This window comes from Primulina huaijiensis, chromosome 8, assembly GCF_012295235.1.
Source record: "Primulina huaijiensis isolate GDHJ02 chromosome 8, ASM1229523v2, whole genome shotgun sequence".
Classification (NCBI taxonomy): Eukaryota; Viridiplantae; Streptophyta; class Magnoliopsida; order Lamiales; family Gesneriaceae; genus Primulina; species Primulina huaijiensis.
Window position 1 is genome coordinate 21,528,116 of NC_133313.1, and position 14,995 is coordinate 21,543,110.

The 14,995-nt window shown below is 35.7% G+C and overlaps 3 protein-coding genes across 5 annotated transcripts; 2 read left to right on the plus strand and 1 right to left on the minus strand.

Moving 5' to 3' along the window:
• The first annotated feature begins 1,821 nt into the window (after positions 1-1,821).
• LOC140983364 (V-type proton ATPase subunit c1-like) lies at positions 1,822-4,728 on the plus strand. Of its 3 annotated transcripts, XM_073450396.1 has the most exons (4): positions 1,822-2,020; positions 2,100-2,385; positions 2,613-2,676; positions 2,927-3,275. In XM_073450396.1, exons 1-4 carry the CDS (start codon positions 1,837-1,839, stop codon positions 2,960-2,962), a joined length of 570 nt encoding a protein of 189 aa, XP_073306497.1. In that variant the 5' UTR covers positions 1,822-1,836; the 3' UTR covers positions 2,963-3,275. The 3 variants fall into 3 exon arrangements, with proteins under 3 accessions (XP_073306497.1, XP_073306498.1, XP_073306496.1); XM_073450397.1 differs by lacking the exons at positions 2,613-2,676; positions 2,927-3,275 and adding an exon at positions 4,386-4,728; XM_073450395.1 differs by lacking the exon at positions 2,613-2,676 and having other exon boundaries at positions 2,925-3,275.
• Positions 2,873-9,113, minus strand: LOC140983363 (kinesin-like protein KIN-7F). The gene is made up of 15 exons (XM_073450393.1): positions 8,994-9,113; positions 8,335-8,697; positions 7,598-7,687; positions 7,417-7,517; positions 7,207-7,320; positions 7,017-7,098; positions 6,866-6,933; positions 6,710-6,775; positions 6,496-6,620; positions 6,072-6,408; positions 5,881-5,985; positions 5,404-5,788; positions 4,930-5,330; positions 4,423-4,730; positions 2,873-4,249 (listed from the first exon to the last, which is right to left on the minus strand). The coding sequence occupies exons 2-15, from the start codon at positions 8,546-8,548 to the stop codon at positions 3,928-3,930; spliced, it is 2,718 nt and encodes a 905-aa protein (XP_073306494.1). The 5' UTR covers positions 8,549-8,697; positions 8,994-9,113; the 3' UTR covers positions 2,873-3,927.
• A 2,411-nt stretch (positions 9,114-11,524) lies between these two features.
• On the plus strand, positions 11,525-12,526 carry LOC140983646 (uncharacterized). The gene has a single exon (XM_073450782.1). The coding sequence runs from the start codon at positions 11,755-11,757 to the stop codon at positions 12,340-12,342; it is 588 nt and encodes a 195-aa protein (XP_073306883.1). The 5' UTR covers positions 11,525-11,754; the 3' UTR covers positions 12,343-12,526.
• The last annotated feature ends 2,469 nt before the right edge of the window (positions 12,527-14,995 follow it).

Here is a 14,995-nt window from a genome sequence, read left to right on the forward strand (position 1 = left end):
CTGTATACGAAAACGATGTGACCAAAATTTCAGACAAAAACCAACACGATGGTGCGGGGATATGGTTTAAATCAGGAGCAGGTTCCAGATTATCAACAGGGAGATTGGCTGCTTTTTCGCATGTGTGTGCCCGCGAGCATGCACTTCAAGAGACGACCAATGATTGATGACATCAAACTAATAAAAGGGATCGGAGTGCGGAGATCTCATCTGTGAGAACGAGAATTAGAGAGACTCGGCATTGTTGAGCTCTATTACCCGTAATTGTTTAATTGTCAGTAAGCGTCTCCTTGACCTCCAAATCCCAGCAATCCTTCAGGCAGGATGTAGTTTGCTTGGTTGTTCCAGATCGAATGCTAGCATAAGTTGTTTAGAATTGGTTTTACTGTAGTCGATAAGATAAAAAATATGCTTACTCTGACTTTTGCAATACCAGAATGTGAAATGAAAGAGAACTCTCAAGTTTGTAAGGCACACAGAGCAAGATACCATGTTTCCTAAAATTACAAGGGTGGGAACTTGGAATACTGCACTCCTCATGTGCGATTGGATTTTTGGTCCCTGAACTGTAGGACGAATGAATTAAAAACATAAGAAGCTCAACTAATCTCTTAAGGAATATAAGAAATGGTTCAATGCAATGGCCTAGGTAACAAAAATCATTCTCTTGAAATCTGGAGGACGAACAATGTCTCAAAAGATTGAGTTATTAATGCCATTAGGCCATCTCCAACCACAAAATCTATTTTGGTGCAAATTTTACACTAAAAGAGTGCGATTTCTGCACCAAATACAACATTCATCTCCAACTCATTTACTTCAAATTTTACCCCAAAAAGAATATTTTCGAAATATTCCTTTTATTTTACATATATTAATTATTATATTTTATTTAATATATTNGTCTAGCACGTCAGGAGCTCAGAAAATATCACAGCACAGTTACCCTCCATGACAATAGGGCAATGGACATACTTTCAGATTTGTGAAGTCTTGAAATCAAAAAGAACGTGCCCCATATCTTCTTCAATTATTTCTTGCCCTTTCGGAGTGATCGAAAATCCTGTCGCACCTGCACATGGATGAAACACACAAATTTACAGCTTCAGTTAGGAGTATCATAGATCAACTAAATTGGAAACACTTAACACTGTTTTTCATTTAACATTGCAATTCCTTTTATGGCCTATATTACACTGCGAAACGTGAAAATGGGATACTGTCCAAGGGGATGCAAACTGAATGTCCCTTGTTCGTTCCATAGAAATATGGTCATACCATTTGGTTTAATCTTTCTAAACTATTGCTCAAATGATCTTCTGAACGATTTTTGTATGTTGTTTCTTTCGTCATAAAGCAAAGTGACATTGGAAACGTTGAAATCAGCGATTTCTTAATAAGATTTAGAGAAAATGGAATGATATTGTGTTAAAATGATATCTTAAAAATATAAGAATGTTCCTATTTATAAATTCTTTAAGCAGCTGCATGAGCTTAAACCTCCATGTTAGCCATAAATTATCAGGCTTCCATACTTAATTAAATAACATGACTCATTATAGAAAGTTGGGTTTGAGTCCAAAAAAGATAACCGAATTGGGTCATAACCCATCAGATATAGGAATCGGAAGTGGAACACCTATTTACTACAACGTGGCTGTAACAGTACTACAAAGAAATATTCTTTCAAAAAAAAATTTAATTTGTAACATCAAGACCTCTAAGTTTGTTGAGTAGTTGATGTGATTATTATCGTATTTTGGAGAACTCAAATGTATCGAACCAGCATTTAATGGCAAATATGTCAATTCACGGTTGAATGTCAGTCGCATATAAATGGTTCCGCTTGCCAAAAGTCAACCCCATACAAGTATTCGTATACCCGTAGTTGAAAAGCACCGAATATCCAAATCTCTGCTGAAATCCATTCCAAGTCGATCGGAAAATGTCATCTTCATCGGCGATGAAACGGCGCCATTCTTTGGCTTCCTCGATGCCGCCGCTGCTCTCGTATTTTCCTGTGAGCTAAGCTTCACGACCCATTCCAATTTTTTCAGATCTAAATTTTTGTTCCAATTATTTCAACTATGTCTTTGTAGGTATGGGAGCCGCCTACGGCACGGCAAAGAGTGGTGTCGGGGTGGCGTCCATGGGTGTGATGCGGCCAGAGTTGGTGATGAAATCCATTGTGCCGATGGTTATGGCTAGTGTTTTGGGTATTTATGGTTTGATCATTGCTGTGATTATCAATACTGGTATTAACCCCAAGGCCAAGTCTTGCTACTTGTTTGACGGTTATGGGCATCTTTCTTCTGGACTCTCTTGCGGTCTTGCTGGCCTTGCTGCTGGTATGGCCATTGGCATCGTCGGAGATGCTGGTGTTAGGTGTGCTACTTTTCCTCTACTTTTCAAGTACCTTTAATTCTATTTGATCCGTATAAGATATTGAATAATTGAGTATCGTGATTTAAACTTCTGCCTTTTGTTCTTTTTTTTTTTTTTTTTTTTTTTTTGGTGAATTGGAATGTACTTATTGAGTTTGACGTTCTGAAGTTTTTGTTTTCTCTCTGTAACAATCGGGACATATCGTTGCTGTTTGGATTTTTTGAAAGGGTGAACTGTGACTTGACGGGAAGTGGCCTTGTTTGTTTACCCATTGGGCTTTCGTTTTCTTTAGTAACTGGTGTCCTGTCGATATTCAGCACTATTCCTCTAACTAATTATTTTCTGGTTTTCTTGCAAGCCTTCTTATTACTTTATGAGCGGTGAGACTGATTTTTTGTTGTCTGATACATTATTGAGAAATCAGTATTCATTTGTCTGGTTCTCAGATGTGTTTCGTTAGGAAATGTACATTGCATTGAAGAATCCCTTGTTTTTATAAGATTCCATACTTATTACTATAATATTTATCATCTATACAGAGCCAACGCTAAAAAATCAAAGCTCTTTGTCAGGATGATTCTTATCCTTATATTTGCTGAATCACTGGCTCTATACGGTCTCATTGTTGGAATCATACTTTCCTCTCGTGCTAGTCAATCTCGAGCAGAATAAACAGTTTGTCACCGCAACTATTGCAATTTCTTGCTATCCAGTACTGTAATCAATTTTCTCCGGCTAGATGGCAATTTGGGCGTGGCAGTTTTATTAGGTTAAAACTTTAAATATGCATGAAATTGTTGCCCAAAAGTATTGAACCGTTGATATGAGAAGTTTGTTGATCCGTGAATAAAGTTCTCTAATATTTTATATGGTTTATTGCAAAAATAATATTTTTGGTTGATGTAAAATCATGGCATGTATCATTTTAGCCAAAATTTCTCTATATTTTCTAGTACTCTAAACATGGTTTATCGATGTGGAATTTGTCCTGCAATTATACAGAATTTGGAGTTTGACAGTTTCTTGCAGATAAGACATATGCTGAACATTCTAAAAACTTATTGCATAGTGTAACTATGTTCCAAATTAAAAATTATAAAGAAAATAAACAAATCCTGGATGGGATCAACCACTACTTCCAATGAGGAGGTAACATGTACAAATCCATGTGCCGCATAGGTAGAAACCTGTGCGTGGCGAATTTAATTCGACTGACATCTAACGGTGATAAGTTTATCGTGCAGATACTAGCAAATCGGGGGGGTCACTTAGTATCTCCCCACCTTTTTATTTATATAACATGAAACTATCCATGGTTCCTTAATTCTCAAAGCAATACAGAAAGAACAATTACATGATACCAGTAGCTTGTTTACCTTTGTCCCCAGTGAATGAATTTGAGCACCGGAATGAAGAGGTCCTTAGGACCCAATTCTCAACCATATACAGGAGTCATACAATTCAGAAAACTAACAAAGTTAATTCTAATGCACATTTCCTAGGTAATGGTGGTAATTCACATTTCAATGGTACAGCTTGGCCTTATATCATGGAAGGCAAGCTATGTCTCCAGCTGGATGAACTGAGGTTCACCAGCTTTGTCGAGACACTAAGCCCAAACATCTCTTTTGGAGCCTTCCCTGTCTCTTTGAACCCAATGAGTTTGGCAACAATGTAAGCACTTTCTTTAATGTGTTCCAAGTTTGCGGCATCTGTCCACAGTTTGCGACAGAGTTGGAGTCTTCGCTGCTTTGTTTTTAGGCCGATTCCCCATTTCTTATACAGAGCTTCCCTCTCTTTTGCAGAATACTTTTTTATCATTCGTCTGCCTAGCATTTCTCTCTCACGATTTAGAGTCTTAGCGCTGTGAGCGAGCCCATAAAATGTTCAAGATTTTAGTTTATCATACATGGTAGATAAAATACAAGCTGAAATAACATGAGAAGATGTTTTGATATGGCTTTATACATTTTTATGTATTCTCATTCTTGTTTTTTTAGTATTTGGAAAAGAGCAAGGGTAGAGAGGAGAGGGTACCTTGAAGCCAGTGTGAAATGATCGTCTTTAGCAAGCCCATGTAACGTGTTCTTGAGGAAAGACAACCGCCTGAGCTCAACTTCAATGTAAACTGCATCTGATGGATCTCCTTTGAAGAGCAAGAAGAAGTAGGTTCTATGAACCAATGGAATGTTGCAAGTGTTCCAAAGTTCAGTTATCTCTCTCTTTTGCCTCTCAAATTCGGCGAACCAATCGGAAGGAGACTGCATTATATTCTGAGACTTATTGGATTCATCTTCTGCATTATTTTCAGAATTCTTGGTTGTTTTTGCCTCCTTTATACCCTGCTAGAAAAGTTACATTATGAGAAACTATAGATATATGGAAAAGAACAATCTTTGCAAGATTTCTATTGATTTCTATTGAATTATATGCTAAAGAATACAAATAGATCAGTTCTTGGAGAATTAGTTTGGAAACAGAAAAGGAGTTGGGAGTAGCATAAATGTGATCAGGTTACTCGTCCAAGGAAGAATTCTTTCATACCAAATCATTCACCATCTGCTTCACTGACTCGGACTGGATGGCTTCACTGAGTTCTGTGGCATAAACTTCTTGTTTCTTGGCTGGACAGTCTTTATCCAAAATTTTAATATTGTGATCTTCATCAAAAATTTTAATGGTGTGATCATTTTCATTCATGCTGTCACTCTTTTTCGAATTTCGGTCATCTTTTGTGCTCAATCTCTCAGTAGACATCATTGGCTCAACGATAGAGATCTTCCCTTGAGTATCTTCTGCAATTGGTGATGTATTTCCAGGATCTTTTTCCCCTTCAAAACTCGAAGCTTTTGTGATCGTATTAAGTATTGCTGCACAGCTTACACTCCTTGATACATTGTCACTGAAATCCGATACATCTGTGTCGGATGAACTTGTATGCTTCCCTACGAGTGAAACAAGGAAATTAGTTCATAATTTTCATCTGCCTATAAATCATAACTTCTGAACAATTATAACCTGAACCCAGATCTCCATTTTGTTCAGACGACACATTTGAAACCGTATGTCCACTGGGGAAATTGATTTCAATACATTGAAGCTCCTTGCAGCTCTCTTCTAAACACTTATCAGTTTCTTGACCAATCTTCTCCCATCCTTGACATGGATCAGGACCAAAGTACTTGTCTATGTATAGTCTTGGGGACGTGTCATCTGACAGAAACTGCTCCTCAGAACTCTCAACGAATTGATCTCCAATCCTTCTAGAATTAACACGTTCACATCTGTCTGAAAAATGAGATGTAATGGATGCTCCATCTGAACGAAAGGGATCGATTATCTCTGATGCTTCGGATGCCGAATATTCATCCCTCCATGATCCTTTCTCATGGTTCATATCAAGCTTAAGAAAACAACAGAAGAATCAACTCGCATAAGCATTTAAAGGGTTGAAATTCATGTTAAATTTGAGCTTAAAGTAACATGTCTACAGACCCATGATTTTGATGCTTGATATTCCCCTCCTGACTTTAACATATTCTCTGCATGAAATTGAGCTTGATCCCGTTGATAAGTTAATTCACGAATCTCTTTATCCATCTGCAGAATTCAAGTGATAGAAAAATGACATTTATTCAAACATTATGTGTTTTATGAAACTTTGTGATTTCTCTATGAAATATCACCTTTTCAATAAGTTGTTCTTTCTCTTTTAGTGCTGCAGCAGAATCACACGAACTAGCATGAGAACTCAAGTTCCTCAGCTCGTTCTCAAGCCTTGCTAGTTCTTTCTGCAGTTGCTTCACTAGTGCTTTCTCAGACATAACCACATTAACTTGTGCGTTGGTACTAACTTGCTTGGCGCAGCTAGCGAACAAGAGCGTGTTTCTTGATTGCTCAACGTGGCTGTGAGCAGGGCTCACTGTGCATATAATGGCTGTCTTGGCATTGCCTCCTAATGAGTTTTGTAGTATACGTGTCAGCTTTGAATCTCTATATGGAATGTGCCCATTTCTTCCTTTGCTGCATAAAAACACAAAAATCAATGGGTTTAGAGTTAGCTATATAGAGGACTATCGAAAGACAGGTGACAGTGAATAGGAAAAGTACCTTAGCTTCCTGATCACTGTCCCGAGCGTAAGCAAACTTCGGTTTATATGGCAACCTTCTTTTAGTCTAGTGCCAGCTGATAATGTTTGAGAAGCACGTTCGCTCCCAGCAAGATCAACAAAATTCTGCATTCGAGAACATGAAAACTTGTTACTTTTTTCTAATCATTTATTTTCTAAGTATACTGCAGAACCAAATACATTTGAATTCATACCACAGAAGCTGTTAGCGTGCTTGAATTTAGTACACCGAAGTATTCACGAGCTATGCTGTCAACACTCTACAGTAACGTCAATACTGTAAGGAACTGGATATAGGACATAATGACTTTCAAACTTTGATTACCAAAAAACTAGTCAAAGAAACATACTAGACGTAAAATTTGATGAGATCTGGAGCTCATTTCATTGAGGGTAGTCTCTCCTATTTGCCTTTGAGCTGCAAAATGCATGAACTCTATCAAAGGTAATTCTTGGTGTTTGCATACACAAAAAAGATGATATGCATCTGATTGATCTTGCCTTCACATATCGATAGAAGCTCTTTTAGATGGTTCTTGTCTCTTAAGCTCACCTCTGTGAGTTTCTCCACAACGGTCCCTCTCTAAAATATTTGAGTCATGGGAAAAAATTATTGGGACATATGTTTGAATAAATCGCTCTCTGTCTCTGGATAATCTAAAAGTCTAAGTGGAAAAGGTTTAATTCTTACCTCTGGATCATCTAAAAGTCTAAGTGGAGTCCCATCGATGCTGAGGAGGTCTTTGACTGATTCATTGTAAATCTCCATTGCAGAAAACTTTAACACGAATTCTCTTTCACGATGCTATATTATTCAATTGTAATGTAGTTAGATCACTTTGAGATAACATATTACGAATCGAATGAAGAAAAAGATTCGAAATATATGGAATGTAAATACATTGTCTATGTAGTCGTATATATCATCTATGGTGTTTTCGGTAATGCCAGCCATTGTATATGTTTTTCCACTACTTGTCTGCCCGTATGCAAAAATACTTGCTGGAAAAAGAAATTCAGACATGATTAAACATATGTATGAAGATGAAATTTATGGATATGGGGATGGCTGGTGTACTCACAATTCATTCCGCTTAAAACAGAAAGAGCAATCTTTTTTGCTGCTTCCTCGTATACTTCCCTCGTGGAACTGTCTGAGCCAAATACCCTGTCTGTCCGAAGAGAAAAGGATGAATGACAAAAAATAAAGTTTATTTAGATGGAAATGAAAGCAATGAAATTGAATTAAAATGAATAAAAAAATTCTCAGAAATTTTTTATGTATTAATACAAGTTTCTAAGCGTAAAAGTTGGAATAAGAAATATTGATGATATGCGTAAACTGCTTAGTGTTAAGATTGAGATTTGTACATAACTAACTCCAAAAGCTATCTCAAGGGTAAATGATTGTCTAAGTCCATACATGCAACTCTCAAGTATTTTATCTAACCGATATGGGGCAATTAACATATCCTCACGTTCAAGAACATCTGGAGCGTGAAGTTTACAAGTGGTCCAACTATGGTCTATGAGAGTTGCATTTATGGACTTGAACAATTCTCATCTCTTGAGCTAGCTTTTGAGATTGAGTTAAGTCCAAGTGTCAATGTCAACAGTAACAGTCAAAATTTACGTGTAATTGACCGTCTTATGATTGCCAAGAAGAAGTATATAATTGATTCTTAGGACAAACATATCTCATATACCATTATCATAATTCTTTGGACAAACATATTTAATATGTTTTTTTTAACATATGAATGCTATACAGAATCACACGAGATACATGTAATTGTTTTCAAAGAGAAATCGGGCTTACCAAAAGTGTAGGCAGCCGGATACATAGATCGTTCTTGAAGACTGTTCTTGAAAATGATGGTTGTGTTGTTGATGCATTCCCAATCCGAAACATCATTCCTCCCAAGTTCTCTTTCATTCATAGGTCTCAACCTGACCGAAACAAATATTTTCTCCTCTTGTGCACTTGAATCATGATCCCAATCTATCGACGAATCTCCACTAATCGACCCCATTTTGAATACACAGATTTCCCTTTTATTTTCGCGTCCGAATGCACTTGAAGAGAATCAATAAGCTATCTGAACCACTGAATGGAAACTTTCATGTATTCCCTCTCTTTCTAAAAAGAGAGGGATTTTCTTTGCAGGACAAAGGTTTAACTCTGCAACAGATAAACATTCAGAAATGAATAAATTGTCAATGCAGCAAATGCGAATGGTACAACTAAATAACTAAAATGGCAACATTTGCACAAACTTTAGCATTGACAGGTCGGTCCATAAAGGAGAAGTGCTACAATTGATTCATAAAAGTAAACAATTTTCTCGAAGCTGAATCGGTTTGTATCCAATCCTTGACCATGTTTGTTTATAAAGAATAAAAATGGCGTATCATTTCGTGTACATAAAACAAGAAGATGAAACTCGAATGCGTTGCATGATGAACAAATTGGCTCACCGTATTAAAATGTAGAGACAAAATGTATCTTTTGTTGGAAAACCCACAAAAGAAAAATCTTCCAAATAAAGATATAGCAAATCAAGAATTTTAAATGCCAATGGAAATGGCTACTTGAAGGGTTGAGAATAATAATAAAGGAGAGAGAAAGAGGGGTTCTTTAAGAATGTGGCAAACCTTAAGTTAAGGTGAGACGTGAGATTCTAAGGGTTCACAAAAGAATAGGAGAAGACAAGTTTAAATGGGTGAAGAGAAACAGGAAAACACATGACCTACGAAATAAACCGTCAAGCGCAACGGAATAAACCGTATTATTCTTGAAGAAGAAATAAAATGATATATGTATCTAAAAACTCCAACAACTTTCATCACAACGCTTACAAAGATGATATAAAGACTAATTTAGTTGTTGGCTGTGATTACATAATTCGTGATGTTTTGAGAATCTTTGTCCTTTATCGTTTTCCGGTGCACCATTTTTATTATTTTTATTACAATGAGATGAGGCTTTTTGTTATGCGAATTCAAACTCACACATCTCACTGTTGGTGTGAGTCTCCCAATTAGCCAGCTATAGAAACCTCAATTGGCAAGCTATGAAAATATTAGATTTAGGAATCCTTTCATTCAAGGGATTGTAACCGTAAATATTGTACAGACATAGAATAGCTTTCTAAAATAGTTTCTTGTATCTCTATATCTTGTACTCAATTTCTATGCAGGTATCGATATGAAAGAAAAACTTTATGTTTGACACTCACTTTTGAGATATGTATATGTCACTCCACGGTGACCTATCATACTTTCAAGCGAGCAGCGGTGGACGAAGCGGAAGGGACTCGAACCGTTGACATCTGCAACCACCGTGCTATCTGATTTCTTATAAAGTGAAAAGAGCTCGTGACATCTATTGTACAGTGTAGATTCTTAGATTGAGTTATGGGAATGAAAAATGTAGAATTGAATGCATATATTTTCGTTGATTCTTTTGATAACTGAATTCTATTTTTTTATGGAACTAAATGTTCTATCAGTTGAATATTAGCAAATTTACAGTTTTACATGGTCTTAATTTTGACAAAGTAGGAGTATAATATGGTTGGAGTTCCTTTTTGACATTGTTCCAAGAAGTTGTCACTCTGACAATTGTGCCTGCACCGCCATTGTTAGAAACTTGGCCAGGTAAGTGTTTGGGTTAGTCAACTTTCATCAAAATTTCAAGGGATTAAAATATTTCGAATGCACATATAGTTTGAACTAAAATAATTTACATAGTAAATAGATTGAACTAAAATAATTTATATCACAGATAGATTAATCTAACGTTATTTTTATTAGATTTGAGCCTAACTCAACCACAAAAGTTAGTTCATTGGGAGATAGTTGTCCAAGTTCATAGATACAACTTCCAAGAATTTAATTCAGATGATGTGAGACATCTAACACACCTAGTTATATTCAAGAATGAATAACTGGAGCGTGAAGTTTACAATACATTAGTGAGTGACCTATAGAGCAGTTCAACACATAATGGTGGAACTGATATCTGATTCCATGTTAAATTAGGAATTGGGCATATGAAGGAGGGATGATACATACAACTTCCAAAAATATAATTCAATGAGATATCTAACACTTTTTGCTAATTTTAATTATCTAAATTGAGAGTCGAATTAATTATTCAGGCCAACAAAAAAACAACATTGTGATGGAAACTTTTTCCAACTGTTATACAACATACAGTGGGTTGTTGGAAGTTCGCACCAATCACTCTTTTTCTTCACTCTTTTGGTTCGCTAAACTCATAAACGACATGAATCATTTGACTACATAGGTTATCAAAGAAGCTACGAGGCCGTGGTCTCGATTTAGACAAGAAAATGCATGTCGCGAATCTTCTAATCAAGTACGAGCATTCTCTGAACGCGAGATCGCTTCTTAGCGTGACATGATTTTGGAGCAGCTCATAAAATCTCGTCCTATGTTTCACGTGTATGGTTATTAACTGATTGATTGTGATATCATATGCCATTCTCCTAAGTCCACGCAATACTAAACTGATCATTTAATTTGTTTTTACATTCGATGTAAAAGTTGTTAAATTTGAAAACTTGTAAGAAACGGATCATATTGTCCGCTAGCTAGCTATTAATTGATGGAGATATGAAAGCATTTTTAATCCCTTTAAGGACAAGCAATGTTAGGAAAAGAATATATATATATAAAGAAGATTTAATATAGCAGCAGACGTAGATATCATTCTTGCATGCCCTACCATTAAGAAACTGCAACTGCTGCACTGCACTTTTCTTGGCATTATTGATTTTTTTATGGTTGACTTGGTCCCCTCTTAATGGTGGATCGATCATTATTGGTTCCGTCCATAGAAAATAAATTTCAGTATTTATGAATACTTTTTCATAAAAGATTAAGTATTATATTCTCTTTTCAACTTGTTACAGTGTATAAGAAATTTTATTATATATTAAAAACTTAAATCATAATTTCAAAAATCGTTGGATTCGTCCCCAACCGATAAAAAAATGAATCCTTTTCTTACAAGCTTCAACTGTTGCAATTGCATGTAGGTGGCCGGGACAAAAGTGAAGATCAAGAAATCTCAAAACTCGATAGTTTCTTTACTGCTTTTGTTCGTTAGGGTAACCTCTATAGGTACTCTATATTTCACTGTCCTTGGTAAGAAATTGGTTATAAATTGATGACACGAGGGTGGAAATAATAAGGGCAGGGTTTTCAAAAAATGGAGAGCATAGGAATAAAGCACTTGTGGGTATTTATGTTCTTTGCTTTATTAACAGTTAAATCGAGAGGTGAAGATGGAAGTAATGACATTGTGAAAGTTCAAAAAATTGTCAATTCTTTTAGTAAAGTCGAGTCTGCAAATGGGAATCATGAAGATAATAAAACTTATACCAATGTTGTAGTAAGCAACGACAAAAGAAATTATAATGGCGGCAGTGGCGGTGGCGGTGGCGGGGGAGGAGGAGGTGGTGGTGGGTTTCAATGGGGATGGGGTGGCGGCGGAGGCGGAGGCGGAGGCGGAGGCGGTGGTGGTGGTGGTGGTGGTGGTGGTGGTGGTGGATGGGGTTGGGGAGGTGGTGGAGGTGGATATTGGAGATGGGGATGTGGAAGACGATTTCCAAGGGGAAGAAACCACAATTTGGGCAAACGGGGAGGTTTGAATAGTAAAGAGTACTTGATAGGTGAATTTGCTCAATGCAAGGTTAGAGGAAGGTGTCAAGGCATGAGGCTTGATTGTCCATTACATTGTGGTGGCCCTTGTTTCTATGATTGTAGGTATATGTGCAAAGCTCACTGCAAACGCTGATATGATTCATGCGGTTTGCACTCAATGCAAGGTCTTTTTTCTTTTTGTTTTTGTTTTTTTGGTTTGATGCAATATTAGATGGTTTTATTATATTTTGAATATGTGATTTTCTGGAAAAAAGGGTGATTCCCGACGATTTAATTTAAAATGAGATGTGATTCAGTATCTAAATTTCTCATGTTTTTTTGACATATTTGAGATCGATATTCATATAAAGTATAAACATCTTCGTTAGGACCTTGAATCAAGTTACGCATGATGCTTTCCTTGGAAGAGTTAGTACACATAATGACAAATTTACCAGATCACGTCCCATATAACATGGTAGCCATTCAGAAATTTATCCTCGGAAACTCCAAAATGTCAACCAAAACATAATTGAAGAATTTTCAAACCTTGCATACAAGTTACCCAATTGAGGTCTCTTTTCTTTCGCATTTTTTGTCAGCCACCCCTTTTTCATTCCCATATGCATGTTTAATGGGGAGGTTCGACTCAAAACTAAACCGGAACGGCCCTGATAAGAACCGTTCGAAACCGGTTAACAAGAACCGGAACCAAAATCAGCCCAAACCACTTTAGAGAAAGTGGTTAGGCAGCTTCTTCGGTTCCGGACTGGTTCCACATGTTAAACCGGAACCGAAACCAGATCATTTTAAAATAAATAGAAAAAATATATATGGGGCAACGACTGTAACAAGAGCCGATGACCTCTCCTACGGCTCTTTGGCCAAATCTCCTACATAAAATTGCAGATTGGTCAAATTTGCTATATTAAATTGCTGGGCGGGGCATTGGAGATACAATTGGTTCGATTGCGACAACCTCCACAGTCAAGAGAAGGGCGTCTAGCCGTGAAAAAAGAAACAAAATTTGGGATCACTTCGAAATCCAACAAAAACAAATTAACATTAATGATTTTGTTGCAATTTGTAAGCTACGTGAAACTTCTTATGCATACAAAACGGGTGGTTCTAGTGGTGGTACCGGTGTATTCACAAAACTCTTGGTTAGAAAACATAATTTTGATGAAAAATTTAGCAACCACGTGGTAGATAACCAACCCAACAATAAATAAATACTCGAACTTGATCAAAATTTATAATAGCTGTTGAAATTTCTCGTAGAACTCTTATCAGATTTGTGGTCAGATGTGAACTAACTTTTTCTTATTTATGAGGTTTTCTTAATTAATGTTTCTAAGCATACACTTGAGCAATATTATCTTGAACCTTATAAGGAATATAAAATTCATTATTTGATTATCTTTCGAAAATTGAATGTAGAGTTAATTTGACAACCGATATTTGGTCTAGTGTTAAAAATGATTCTTATCTTGCCATTATATGTCATTGCATTGACGACAATTGGTATTTTCAAAAACGAATTTTAGCTTTAAAATGTTTAAACGAAACACACACTGCTTACATAATAGCTAGATTTATCATAAATATTTGTAAATATTATAGTAGTGAGAATAAAACTATATATGTCCGTCACATGGGACAATGCATCAAACAATTAAAGATCATTTTTAAACTGATGTTAAATGGTGAATTATTTAATGTTATATGTGCATGTCATATGATTAATTTATGTGTTAAAGATGGTTTCCATAATAATAGTTGTAATTCGATAGAAAAATTCAAAGGTTGTGATAAACTGATGCATTAAAAAAATGGTAAAAAATTTAAATATTTATGTGAAAGAATGATGTTAAACATAAAGTATTTATACTATCGTTGAAACTCATTGAAATAGATTTGGATGGTCTTCATAGAACCCATATAGAAAAAAGATGGAATTCTCACTCCAGTCCATACCTTGAGGCAAGCAAGAGACCGATATACCAATTGCGCTGGTTCAACTCTTATATAGAATAGAAAACGTCAGTTCAGTCAAGCTTTCCTACTATACTTATAATCAAGAGAAAGGAGTTGTATGTCTTTTGTGTAATATGATATTATCATATAAAAAAAATTCTCAATCTGTTTTTTAATTCTATTGATGTCTTATTTTCAACTTGAAGAAAATGATTGAGATCTTATTACTAAATGTGTTGCTTTATTAGAAAATTTTAAGATGCAATTGAAATATTTATGTCATTCATTACCATATGACTCTCCTTTTCATTCATCTTATTTTCGATATGTTCTATAAATTTGTTGAATATAGAAATCATTAGATTTTGTCACAATTTGTATTAAGCATGGAAGATAAATTTAAAAAATATTGAGAGGTGATCGCACATGTGCATCGTTTAGCAATTTTACTAGACCGAGTCAAAGTAGAGGTCATTAAAAATATTATCTGAATATTATGGTAAATCTACGGAGGAGAGATTTGACGATTAGATGACGTCAACAATCGAATATCTTCAGAAAATGTTTCAATCGTATTCTAGTGAACATGGATCAGGGAAGGATCCAGAATTGAAATAATATTTTTTTTTTTGAGAAATCAACCGGAATTAATTTTCTATGAACTATAGATGCCAGAAATATAAAGGAAAAGTAGTGTCAACAAGCTCATTTAAAAAACTAGAATTCTTTTTAAATCTGAAATTTCAAATGAAAGATAACTTTGATGATTTACAATGGTGGAAAAGAAATTCAAAATAATATATAATCTTATTATCAATTGCAAGCGACAT